The sequence below is a fragment of the Eublepharis macularius genome, chromosome 12, assembly GCF_028583425.1.
Source record: "Eublepharis macularius isolate TG4126 chromosome 12, MPM_Emac_v1.0, whole genome shotgun sequence".
Classification (NCBI taxonomy): Eukaryota; Metazoa; Chordata; class Lepidosauria; order Squamata; family Eublepharidae; genus Eublepharis; species Eublepharis macularius.
Window position 1 is genome coordinate 67,914,041 of NC_072801.1, and position 13,912 is coordinate 67,927,952.

At 43.8% G+C, this 13,912-nt stretch overlaps 2 protein-coding genes across 2 annotated transcripts; both read left to right on the forward strand.

Moving 5' to 3' along the window:
* Nucleotides 1-2,942: 2,942 nt before the first annotated feature.
* LOC129339621 (olfactory receptor 4N2-like) lies at nt 2,943-3,878 on the forward strand. The gene has a single exon (XM_054994201.1). It carries the CDS (start codon nt 2,943-2,945, stop codon nt 3,876-3,878), a length of 936 nt encoding a protein of 311 aa, XP_054850176.1.
* Nucleotides 3,879-12,976: 9,098 nt separating this feature from the next.
* LOC129340253 (olfactory receptor 4N2-like) lies at nt 12,977-13,912 on the forward strand. Its single transcript, XM_054994934.1, has one exon. It carries the CDS (start codon nt 12,977-12,979, stop codon nt 13,910-13,912), a length of 936 nt encoding a protein of 311 aa, XP_054850909.1.

Sequence of the window (13,912 nt, forward strand, 5' to 3'; positions counted from 1 at the left end):
TAGCTTTATTTTCCAATGAGTTATGCCTGCCACAGGTGGCCATAGCTTGCAAAGCAAAAAGCAGGAGGTGGGGTGGGATTTTGGAGTATTATACAGGCCAAGATGATCTGATTCCCTTCACATTTGCCGCTGTAACTTCCACTACCATCCTGAAACTGACTAATTTTGAGGTTGATAGCTTTCGTTTCGGATGCACTATGCCTACCACAGGCAACCACCGCTTCTGATGCAAGAAGTGTGAAGTGGGGGGATCTGAATGGCATGGGTCATGAACGATGCTCAGATTCCCTTCATGTTTCACATTACAGTCATCCTGAAGCCCATGGCCAATTTTGGGGGTCCTCCTAGGCCAGGTGGTCTCGATTCCTTTCCTCTTGGCACTGCACTCCCATCGTCATCCTGAACTCAGATAACAAATTTCGAATGCCTAGCTTTATTTTCTGATTAGCTTGATACCCATGCTTCGCTATGGTATTTAACTACTTTAAATCCAGTTTACATTAAGGTTCACATCGAAATGGCCCCTAGAAAGGTCATGCATCATCTCCCCATGAACATTTTAAAACTCAGTTGCCATACTGACATTTATATAAAATCCCTTTTCAGGAGTCTTGTACCGTCTGTCTTCAACTGTCTGCAGTTTCCTTTACCCAATTTTTACCTCAGAATACAGAGTTCCATAGCTGACCACTCAAAGAGAGGGGGGGGGGTGCAAGCAGGCAGGAGCCTGCCAGCCACACAGGCAAGCCAGGCCCCACATGGAGATTGGCAACCCTAGTGAACTTTTAGGGGGGAACTGGGAGGTGCATTTTACCTCAGGACACATTCAATGACTCCCTATAGCAACTGCAGACTGTTTAGAATGTGGAAGGTAAGGACCAATGCAATGTGGGGGGGGGGTGAGGAGGACCAATGCAAATGACCTCTGTGTTCCAACTGTCGGGGAGGATGAAGTGTGGTATGTTGTGAACCCCAATCAGCCTGCATATGCAAATGACCTTGAAAGGCTGGCCCAATCAGGGAGGAGTGGCCGAGCTGGCAGTGGGTGGGGGTGCAAGCAGGCAGTAGCCTGCCAGCCACACAGGAAAGCTGTATCCTTTTGGGAAAACACATTTTACTCCTTTTTACCCCCTTAGCAGGCAGATTTCTTAAAATCCCTTCTTAGTAGGTGTTTACATCATGAAAAGAATGTTCTCCCCAAATTTCGTGTTTCTAGGTCCAGGGGTTTGGTCTGGATGTTGATGAGTCAATCAGGACACTTGCCTTTATATATATAGATAAGCTGTATTTTCCAGAGTCAATAATGGCATCCAGCACAAGAAGCAGGGCCTGGGTTGTGGGATTCTGATGAATACAATGGTTGGGATGTTATAATTCCCTTCACATTTCAGCTGCTGTAGCATAGTGGCGAAGTGGTTGGGCTGCAAATCTGCACTCTGCTGGTTGAAATCCCACTACTGCCATCGCCAAGAGCTCAGTAGGCAGCCTTGGGTAAGCTACTCCTCTCAGCTCCAGCTCCCCAATTGTATTGTGGTGGTAATAATACAGGTACTTTTTCACTACTCAGAGTGGGACACTGATCTGTCTAGAAGAGCAGTATTTAAGCACAGTTGTTGTTGTTGCTGCTGCTGCTGCTGCTGTTGTTGTTCTTGTTGTTACAGGTCCCATGACCATCCTAAAGGTGGTGGCCAATCTTGAGACTCCTAGATTCATTTTCTGTGGCACTATGCATGCCACAGAAAGATGGATCCTATTATTTGTAATCCCTTTATTAGTATATATTTTTATAGTATATAACAGATTTTGTATTTTAAATGGGGAAAAAAATAAATACTGCATGTTTACTCTTGTAGTGTGCCTGCTGCCTGCATTGTTCTTCTTTCTGTTCTGGGCAGTGATTGATCTGTTTTGTATTGCAAAATGTAACCTCTGCATAATTTCAGGCAGGTAGCCTTATTGGTCTGCAGAAGAACAGCAGGACTACTTTACACAAAGGGTGATAAACACATGGAATTCGTTGCCACAGGAGGTGGTGGCAGCTACAAGCATTGCCAGCTTCAAGAGGGGACTGGACAAATATATGGAGCAGAGGTCCATCAGTGGCTATTAGCCACAGGAGATAGATGGTATTCTCTTTGTGGGGAGGTGGTGCTCTGTTGTCTTGGTGCTGGAAGGAAGGCAGTGGGAGGGCTTCTGGTGTCCTGGCCTCACTGACAGTCTTTTAGATGGCACTGGATTTCTAGCCACTGTGTGTGACAGAATGTTGGACTGGATGGGCCACTGGCCTGATCCAACATGGCTTTGCTTATGTTCTTATGTTCTTATTTGAGTCCAGTGGGATTCAAGTCCAGTGGCACCTTAGAGACCAACAAAATTTCCAGAGTATAAGCTTTAAGGAGTCAAAGCTCCCTTCTTTAGATACAGGTATCTGAAGAAGATACAGGTACTCTTCAGATACAGATATTCTTTAGGTATCTGAAGAAGGAGCGTTGACTCTTAAAAGCTTATACTCTGAAAATCTTGTTGGTCTCTGAAGGTGCCACTAAACTCAAATCCTACTGTAACCTCTAAATATGTTTCGTGGTTTATATTCCATTGCATATACTTAAAATTTAATTCTAGATTCATGGTTTGGCCCCATGATCTAGGACGAATGGGCTGCCTTTAAAAAGCCACTGCAGAAGCTGATGGAAAAAGAGAAATAGTTCAGACAAAGAGAGCCAAACATTAGGTGCTAGGCATGAAACATTTAGTAACTGATAAAGGGAAACCCAACTAGTCTAGACATATATTAACCCAGCAGTCTCTCTGACACTACTTTCTTCTTGGGAGATTTATCCTTTGAATTTATAACAATGCATCAATAGGGAAAGAAAACAGTCTGTAGTAGTTTTCCATTTGATACCCATGGTGTTATTTCCTTGCAGGGCTTCGCACTTGAGATGGAACATGAGAATCACACTGTTGTAAAGGAGTTCATTCTCCAGGGATTAGCATGGAAGTGGGAGCTACAGATGTTACTTTCTGCTCTCCTCCTAATATTTTATGCCATCATTTTACCTGGGAATATCCTTATCATTGTAACAATTAGGAGCGATGTCCACCTAGGGTCCCCCATGTTTTTCTTCTTGTCCAATCTGGCATTCATGGACATCTGCTACAGCATTGTTACCCCTCCAAACATGATGGCCAACCTCTTCACGCGCCAGAAAACCATCTCCTATCAAGCCTGCATGGCTCAGATTTTTTTCATCCACTTCCTAGGTGGGGCTGAGTTTTTCCTACTTATAGCCATGGCTGTCGATCGGTATGTGGCCATCTGCCACCCGTTACGCTACGTCGCCGTGGTGACCCGAGTGGTTTGCTGGGTGTTGGTATTATGTGCATGGGGTGGGGGCTTCATACACTCTATGATCCAGATGGGTCTCATCCTGCCACTCCCCTTCTGTGGGCCAAATGAACTGGACAACTTTTTCTGTGACGTTACCCAGATTATCAGGCTAGCTTGCACCAACACCTACTTCTTAGAGTTTGCCATGTTTATCAACAGTGGCCTGGTCACCACGGCTTGCTTCATCCTCCTCCTCATCTCCTACGGTGCCCTGCTCATCAAGGTGAAGATGGGCTCCAGCCAAGGGAAGAGCAAAGCCGCCTCCACCTGCATCACCCACATCATCATCGTCTTCATCATGTTCTGTCCCGCCATCTACATTTACTGCCATCCTTTCCGGGACTTCCCCTTTGACAAGCTGGTGGGCTTTTTCCACACGGTGGTTTTTCCTTTGATGAACCCCATGATCTACACGCTGAGGAATAAGGAGGTCAAAGTTGCTATACTCAGAATGCTGAGGAAATATAAACTTAGGAGGGACGTGTGAAAACAAAACTAGAGACAGTATCATAAAGGTGGGTTTATAGTATAATCAATATATCTCATTCTCAAACTGGATCCATCTATGGATACTTAAATCGGTGTGTCAGGACCAGGTGGAAAAAATGGGAAACTTTCTTGCAAACTTGGAGAACACCACCCTCCTCCAAATTAGCAGAAAAAAACTGAAAACTTATCCAAAACGGAGGGGCTAAAGGAACTTCTTTGCACTTATGTAGAACAAGAACTGATGCTGCCTGCCCTCGAAGCTGTGTGCAGGATAGCTGGCAGTGGCGCTGCAGACAGGAGGAGGAGGAGGAGGAGAAGGAATTTTTGCAGCCACCAGATGTGCCATCATTTCCTTTCTAGTGGTGGCATTGCAAGCAAGGAGATAAGTTCCCGCCACTGTCCTTACCAGTCAACAATATCCATGAGGGGAATGGTCTTCAGCACTAATCACTCAAGAAGGACTAGCCAATTAGACCATATACCATAAAGCATATAAATTTTATAATTCAAGGCGTATAATACATTCATTTACAGGCACAGAACCCTCTAAACCACAGCAGTTATACGGTAAGAAAACTCAAATGCCGAGTGAGTCCCCTCCCCCACAGGGGAAGACTCCCAGCGGGAGAATGGCAATGGGTTTGCCGGCTACGTTGGTACTCTGTTTCGCTGCACCTCGCTTCTTCATAAGCCTTCACAATTTGCCTGGAAATATACATACAGTACAATAAATATTTACAACTTGTTATCAACTGTAATACCCAATGAAAAGGGAGTCAGAGTGATGGAATGGGGGTCAAAGGAAAAAGAGAAAGAAAGTGAGATAGTGTGACAGTAGGCACTGGTGGGGAGAGAACAAGAAAGAGAAAGGCAAGGAGACAAAAAGTGAGAGAAGAGATAGCTAAAGGGGGGGGCAAGAAAATGAAGGAGGAATGGGATGGCCCACCTACGAGTTCTTTGCCGGTCATTTGTCAATATATCTAATTTTCAATGCAGCCAAATCTATGGATACATAAATCCAGAGGCTAGAGCTGTGAATAAACAAGACAAATCTTTCTACAAACCTGAAAAATGCTCCAGGCTTGCAGGAAAATCTGAAATATGGCATGAAAAAAATACATTGAGTGGTTAAAAAGCACCCAAGTGATAAAACCATTGTGGTTTAACCATAGAGTTTTGGGTGAATCCTAAAGTGTCGCTCTAGAATAATGATGTCACTTCCAGTTTTGCACCAGAAGTGACTTCATGCATAGATGGAATGCTGAAGAAATGGGCCGAATCCACACTTCCCTACCTTCCACTTTTCATACGCAATAATTGCGCTGGATTCTATCCCGCAATGTCCCAGTCTGTGTTCACATCCCCACTTTTACTGCGCCAGCATCGAGCTATACTCCGTTCACATCCCTCAGAGAATCATGTGATACGGGGCAGGTTTAGATCCACTGTCGCCGATGATGACATCACATAGCCTTTTAAAAAAAATAAATAATGCTAGATTTTCACTATATCGATTTTCTGCTCAATTGCAATGGCAGGGCGACACCCCCATTGATACCTATGATTGGTTAATGTTACCGCTCAACTATAATTATAGGATAGTGATTTTTCGCTATAGTGATAATTTTAATTTTTTAAATTAAAAAACAGAAAGAGTCAACCTTTGCTGGCACACAGTCCACTTATCAGAAATTACCCAGGCTCTCCTTTGTCAGTGAAACATTATTTACTGTAAAATAAATTGCAAACCCCCCCCCCGCTGCCTTCGTGGGCTTTTTACAACACCACGTCCCAAACCGCTTGTGGGTGATCTTCATGAACGGGGTTGCACAATAGTGCTAGGAATGCCTCCTTTAAAAAAAAATAAACAGGATGGGGGTGGGAGCATGCCTTGGACAGAGTTGGGACCATAAGAATTGCTTGGCAAAGAGAGATGGTGTTCCGGAAAGGCAAGAAACAAGGAAGTGGGGGTAGTTAAGAGGGGGAGGGAACCGCTTCTATTTGTTCACCTCCATGGTGGGAACCGCACAAGAGAAGCGTTTGAAAGCGTGACAGCCTTGTCTGAGGCGCAATGCAACAGATGCGAAAGAATGGAGGGATTGAGGTGAGAGTATGTGAACAGCCCTCTGGGAAGCACATAAATGGTGGGAAAATAGCGGCAAACTTGAGCCGTGGGGATTCGGCCCTGGTCTCCCCCCTCAAAATTCTGCTGCTGGGGTGTCAGCTGCAGCTGGTGCTGCGTCTTTCTCTACAGCCGAGACCACCAATGTGACTAACAATTCAAAACAAGTATTATAAAAACTGTTAAAATAAAAAACTGAAATAGATATATAAAACATAAAAGCAGAAATTGAAACGTAATGCAGGAAGGCGGAATTATTGAGGGAATGCCAGACAAAACAAAAAAAAATTCCCCTGCTGGTAGAAGACTGTGATAGAAGAGATCAGATGAATACTCCTGTCAAGGAAGGCCATGATTTTGGTGCCATTACCAAGAAGGCCTTCTTTTAGGTTGCTATCCATCTAGCCCAAAGTGGGGCCTCAGAAGAGACAAATAGAAGAATGTCCTGAAGCTACTAGGATATAGCATATGCACCCCTGTGATGACTAGGGTTGCCAGATGTGGTCCGGAATAATACTGGACCCAGGGAGAGGAATGTGGCACTCACAATGATGTCATCTCATCACCCAATTTCTGGGCAGCCTAGTTGGCTGGCCACTCCCATGTGGTGCCACACAGGAGATCAGTTGCCTGGGTTGGCTGGCCCCTGAGCCGCTGGCGATGTTCAGGATGCTGGGCGGCCAAGCTGGGCGATGGAGCTGCCGGGAAGTGGGGGGAGGGGGAGAAGCCAGGTTTCTGGGTTTGGGGAAACATTTTCCCTAACAACAACAACAATATTCGACAGTCCCTACAAAATACTGGACCATCCGGGTAAAAAACAGACATACGGCGACCCTATTGATGACAGCTGTAAATAATATTTTTACTTGCTTTATAATCTTTATTGAAGTCACTTTCACAAACGCAATGTAACAGAAATCCATGGTTTCCACGTTTACAGAGGGAGAATTGAGCATTCATCCATCGGGAATGCCTGTCTCTCTAGGTGCCTGTCACAATGACAAGTCTGCTGTGCACAATTTGTGGGCCACTGAGCAACCTAGCAATGGGATTGCCAGAATCCAGGTTGGGGCTGGACATTTCCCAGAATTAAAACTCATCTCCAGGCTACAGAGATCAGTTTTCCTGGAGAAAATGGCTGCTTTGGAAGGTGGACTCTATGGATGTAACTGTTTTTAGACTAAGCATTTTTTTTAAATCTTGTGATGGCCTATGACTAATGACAATAAATCTACTGGACTACTGCATTATAACCTGTTGAGGTACCTCCCCCAACTAAACCCCACCCTCCTCAGGCTCCTCCTCCAAATCTCCAGAAATTTCCCAACCTGGATTTGGCAATCCTACTTTGCAGTCAGGTACGGTGCCTCAATAACTTCATCTCAAGTAGCAAAAATGGAGGTGATGTGCATCTCTGTGTGTGTGTGTGTGCATGTGCGCACACACGTGTGCATGTGTGCGTGTGAGTGTTATGCATTTGACAAGCCACAGAACATGGCAGGCTGCGTTCATCTTAGTATGTCATAATCTGTGTAAACTTGGTCCTATATTATTGTCCTGAAGATCTACCACGCTTGGGATAGGATTTAAGGGTTATGATGTTGGAGAGAAAGCAAAGCACCAGTTTGGTGCTGGGTCTGAAAATCAACCCCAAAACACAGTTTGAGATGCAAGGAAGATGATGCAACACCCTGAAGTTTCTTGCAAATAGAAGAACAAGAGCTTTCAAGAGTATCTGATTAAGAGGGCTCTGACTCTGGAAAGCTCATACTTTGGAAATCTAGTTGTTTTTTAAGGTGCTTCTGGCCCCGATTCTTACTCTTCCACTACAGACCATGACTACCAATCTGAAACTATCTTGCAAATTGAAACATAAGCTGTTGGTTTGAGATAATATCCCAAAGTTAGCAGCCACCGAAACAGCTTTCAGTGATTCTCATTTCATAGGAGAAGAAGAGTTCTTAAAAGGAATGCATCCAATGAGAAAAGAGAAGGGAACTTGTAATTGTATTGTCGAAGGCTTTCACGGCTGGAGAACGATGGCTGTTGTGGGTTTTCCGGGCTGTATTGCTGTGGTCTTGGCATTGTAGTTCCTGACGTTTCATACATAAGGATTCAGTCCCACTCCGACCCATTGTGAGTGCCATTGGTTCACCGACATATGAATTAGCTAGACATCTGGCCAATCTCCTGCAGGACCACATTGGGAAAACCTCATCTTACATCAAAGATTCAGCAGATTTCATCAACAAAATCAGTTCGCTGAAACTCAATCCACAAGACATACTTGTCAGTTTTGATGTTGTGTCCCTGTTTACCAAGGTTCCAGTAAAAGACACTATTGCACTTATTAATCAGATTTTCCCAGAGGATGTAACAGCCTTATTCCACCATTGTCTGACAACCAGTTACTTCCAATGGGACAACGAATTCTATGAACAGATGGATGGGGTGGCCATGGGGAGCCCACTCAGCCCAGTTATAGCAAACTTCTACATGGAACGTTTTGAAAAAACAGCTCTAGAATCAGCACCCCACAAACCTAGTGTATGGTTCCGGTTTGTGGATGATACATTTATCATTTGGAGCCATGGGGAGGAAGAATTGATGGGGTTTTTGAATCATCTCAACAACATCCACCTGAACATACAATTCACAATGGAGAAAGAAATCGAGGGAAAACTCCCATTCCTGGATACCTTGGTCATCCGCAAAGCAAACTTTCAGTTAGGTCACAAGGTCTACAGGAAATCAACTCACACTGATCGGTACTTACACAAAAACTCCAATCACCACCCCCGACAGAAAAGAGGCATAATGAAAACATTAGTGGATCGTGCAAGACGGATATGTGAGCCGCACTTTCTCAATGAGGAAATTAATCATCTAAACCACGCACTTCAGGCAAATGGCTACTCCAGAAATGAAATCCGAAGAGCAATCAAACCCAGGAGGAATCAAACAACCAAGGAAAAACAGTCTCCTACAGGAAAAGTGTTTTTGCCATATATCAAAGAAATTACTGATCAGATGGGAAAGCTTATGAAAAAGCATAACCTTCAAGCAGTATTCAGACCCACCCGAAAAATACAACAGATGCTACGATCAGCAAAAGACAGTAGAGACCCCCTCACCTCTGCAGGAGTATACCGTATAACCTGCAGCTGTGGACAAGTTTACATCGGGACCAAAAAGTGTAGCATCCAGACAAGAATAAAAGAACATGACAGACACTGCAGACTTGGACAACCTGAAAAATCAGCAGTGGCTGAACATAGCCTAACTCAAACAGGGCACAGTACTTTTTTTTCCAGGACACCAAAATACTGGACAACACTTCCAACTACTTTGTCAGACTGCACAGGGAAACCATTGAAATTCACAAGCATAAGCAAAACTTCAACAGGAAAGAAGAAACCTTAAAAATGAACAGAGTATGGTTTCCAGTTCTGAAAAACACCAGGCTAACAAAACACTCTATACTCGACAATAGCCCTGTAGAGAAGATTAGCACATCAAGTACCAATCCATATGCAAAAGAACCTCCTCAGGATACAGTGAAGCCTCCCGCCATTAGCATTCCACACCCTGGAAAACTCTTACAGGATGACTCAGCTCAACCCCACCCCTCCTGAGTAGATACAAATGACCTACATCTTTTCCACACTGTGACACTGAGAGATCTCTGTATTTTGGTGCTACACCTCTGAAGATGCCAGCCACAGCTGCTGGCGAAACGTCAGGAACTACAATGCCAAGACCACGGCAATACAGCCCGGAAAACCCACAACAGCCATCGAACTTGTAATTGACTGTGTGCCATTTCTGCTAAGAATCTGCTATACAATAGTTGCATTTATTGTTCTACAGACTTTTGCTTCCTCAAGGGCTGATTTCCCCTGTGGCTGATTTGGGTTTGTCCTAATAAACTAGAAATGAAAAAAGGGAAGATAATATAAAGCAATAGTGCTCACTGGCACGGTTGACTGGGAAATCAGCTATGGTTTCTAATTTTCCCCTTTGGACCGGCAGCTTTGTACAGGGGGGTGATCACAGACTCCATGTTGCTAGTACTCGCACCAAATCCATTCCACACCAAATCTCTGTCCCTGGAGCATCTCTCTTGCTTATTCTTTGGATCATTTCATTTTGGATTTGGGTCCAGATCAAGCTCCTAGTGAGCATTATCTGAACTTGATCCAGGCTGAATCTGCACACGTTGGATAATACACTTCCAATCCTCTTTATAGGTCATTTGGAACCGATTTTTTCATGTGCGGAACAAAAAAATCCACCTCAAACAATTGATAAAGTGCATTGAAAGTGCATTGTCCAACGTGTGCAGAATCAGTCTTTAAGTGCCTAATTGCCTTGTTGGATTTGGCCAAACTTCATGCAAATTTTTTTTATTAGATCTTCCATTTTCTCCTTCTTTTCACATCTCTCAGAACATCTTGTGGTAATAATATAATCTGTGTACAATACAGTGGAGCCACCATTAAAATTATATATTAATGCAGATCCTTTGTATCTGCCAAGGTGGCCTTTGTATCTGCCAAGGTGTGCAGGATAAAGACCTCCACCCTTAGTGCTGCTTACCATCCCCAGCATCTGGGACGGACTTGGAAAGGACTCTACCACAGATACATGAGGGGTCAAATACAAGATGGGCTTGCCTATCCCATGTTGCTCATCAAAACCCTGAAAGTAGAACATGAAGAAAAAGTTAGTTTCTTGCAACCTTTTTAATAAGGGCCTTGGGGGCCGATGGAAGGAGCTGTGCGTCAGGAGGACTTTGTGTTGTCAGATATGCCTGCTCACCCTTGCGTCTCTGAGGACCAGAAGCAATATAGCACGTACGCTCAGGAGGCCTGCTTCTGCCAGAACGATTTGCCAACCATTTGTCGGGAACAAAGTAAGTGGCTGTTGGTCCCCTGGCCTCCTTTTTCTCTTCTCTTCCCTTCCTCCTACTCTGATCTTCTTTCTCAACCTCTTTCTTCTGGCTAGGAGAATTTTTCCTCTCACAGAGTTTGTTCGGAACTCTCTCCTTTCTAATCTAAGCTGACTCCCCAAATCCATTTGTGCCTCTGAAGTTTATACCAAGCCAATGGTCTACTCTAAGAGAGAGTTCCTAACACTGGATTCCTGAGATATTTCATTTGGGAAAATCAGGGATTAAGTCTACGGCTTACCACAGCAAGGTGGATTCATTACCTCTTAGGCAGAACCCCTCCCAATACTAGAAGGCTATTTCTTTCCACTTGAAGGAGCCGTGCTGGTTTTTTTTTTAACCATGTAGGTTTTTATTTCAATGAATAAACTCACAAACATAAAATAAGCTGCAGTCATCTAAATAATACATCTACAATGAATGAGCTCTGCTGCTTTGATGGAAATGGTACACTTTTCAAATTGCCTCCACGCGCTACAAAATTCAACCCCACCCCTAAAACAATCAGCAAAACCTCTCTTTTCAGTCACATCCACACTTTAAAGTGTTTAGATGAACAGAAAACAACAGTAAGAATCCTTATTTAAAAGCTGTAATTGGGGGGCGGGGCATGAATGATGAGAGGCTTTGCAATGTTGGTATTGTCTGTGAATACTGAAAGCCACATCTTGGATAATTTGGTTTTAACTTTTCTGTTGTGATGTATTGTGATTTTTTATTGTGATTTGTATTGTGGTTGTATTTAACTTTTGTATTGTGGTTTGTATTGTGTTTTTTATTATGCATTGTATCTTTTATCAAATTGTATTAATATTATACTGTTGTGTGACAAGCCCTGGGCCCGCTTGTGGAGAGGGCAGCAAAAATCTAAAAAATTAAATTTAATGAATTCACGTTTCATTATAAAGCCCCACTGTATACTACGTAAGTAGAGCGCTGGCAGTTTTCAAGAAGAGGCTGGATGAATACTTGTCAGAGATGCTTTAGGCTGATCCTGAACTGGGCAGGGGGTTGGACTAGATGGTCTGTATGACCCAACTCTATGATTCTATGAAACATTCAAAACAGCGTTTGTTCTGCTCTGCTGATTGATCCTTGTAGCATTAAAGAAACGGCTGAGGGTTAAGCAAATGGTTTTAAATGAACAAAATCAAATGTTCTGATAAATTCTATGTCTGCAGTTTCACTCAACCATTTTCCTTTCAACTTCATTTCGCTGAATAATGTTGACTTTCTTATCAGTAGGTCTCGATCCAGCTCAGAGTAGAGGTAGAGTTGCAGAACAATAAATAAAACAAAGACATCCCACAATAGTTCCTGTGACCTGAGGAGGAGCCAGAGAGGAAAGCTGTCTCTTCTTCATAGAAGTAGCAACTTCTCCCAGGAAGACCCCCCCCAACCCGAAACACAGTGTCTCTTCTGACATGGTGATAAGGGATATGACCCCTTAGTCCCACACCCAGTGAAGGTTTTTGCTCCTTTCCACCCACATAATAATAATGACGAAAATAAATAAATTTATTTTTATCAGCCACTTTACTATTTTTACTCTTTTATAATGTCATCGATTTGCAGCTTTCATGTTTCCTCAGCTTGTTCGGAAAGTGATTGATCTAGTTTGCACCGCAAAACCTAATTCCTAAATATGATTCCTTCCGTGTCTTCCATTACATGTAGCAATGATGAATTTTGCTTTCTTGATTGGTCCCTCTGGTCCGTGTTGAATAGATCCCCAAGCAGTCTTCCTTTAACAATGCTATGCAGGAATTCTGAAGAAGTGAGCTGTGACTCATGAAAGCTCCTACCCTACCATAAATGTTGTTAGACTTATAGGTGCTACTGGACTCTTGCTCTTTTCTAATGCAGGAATCAATTAGGGACCATCCAGCCACTCTTTCCCTGTCCCCTCTGTCTTTTAATTGGATTCATGTCAAGGTGAATCAATAGACAATGAAAACAATTGTAGTTGTTTCCTATTTTACATCCCCAATATTATTTTATTACAGAGCTACCACATCGTGAGATGGAACATGAGAATCACACTGCAGTAAAAGAGTTCGTCCTCCAAGGATTAGCACGGAATTGGGAGCTGCAGCTGTTCTTCTCTGCTCTCCTCCTAATCTTTTACGTCATCATTTTACCAGGGAACGTCCTTATCATTGTAACAATTTGGAGCGATGCCCAACTTGGGTCCCCCATGTTTTTCTTCTTGGCCAATCTGGCATTCATGGACATCTGCTATAGCACAGTGATCCCCCCCAAAATGATGGCCAACCTCTTCACGCGTCAGAAAACCATCTCCTATCAAGGCTGCATGGCTCAGATTTTTTTCATCCACTTCTTGGGTGGGGCAGAGGTTTACCTTCTTATAGCTATGGCTGTTGATCGGTATGTGGCCATCTGCCACCCTTTACACTATGCCACCATGGTGACCCGAGTGGTTTGCTGGGTGTTGGTTTTATGTGCATGGGGTGGGGGCTTCACACATACTATGATCCAGATGGGCCTCATCCTGCCACTCCCCTTCTGTGGGCCAAATGAACTGGACAACTTCTTCTGTGACGTTACCCAGATTATCAGGCTAGCTTGCACCAACACCTACTCCTTAGAGTTTGCCATGTTTATCAACAGTGGTCTGGTCACCACGGCTTGCTTCATCCTCCTCCTCATCTCCTACGGTGCCCTGCTCATCAAGGTGAAGATGGGCTCCAGCCAAGGGAAGAGCAAAGCCGCCTCCACCTGCATCACCCACATCATCATTGTCTTCATCATGTTCTGTCCTGCCATCTACATTTACTGCCACCCTTTCCAGGACTTCCCCTTCGACAAGCTGGTGGGCTTTTTCCACACAGTGGTCTTTCCCTTGATGAATCCCATAATCTACACGCTGAGGAACAAGGAGGTCAAAGTTGCTATGATAAGACTGTTAAACAAACACAATATCATGAGGGATAAGTGA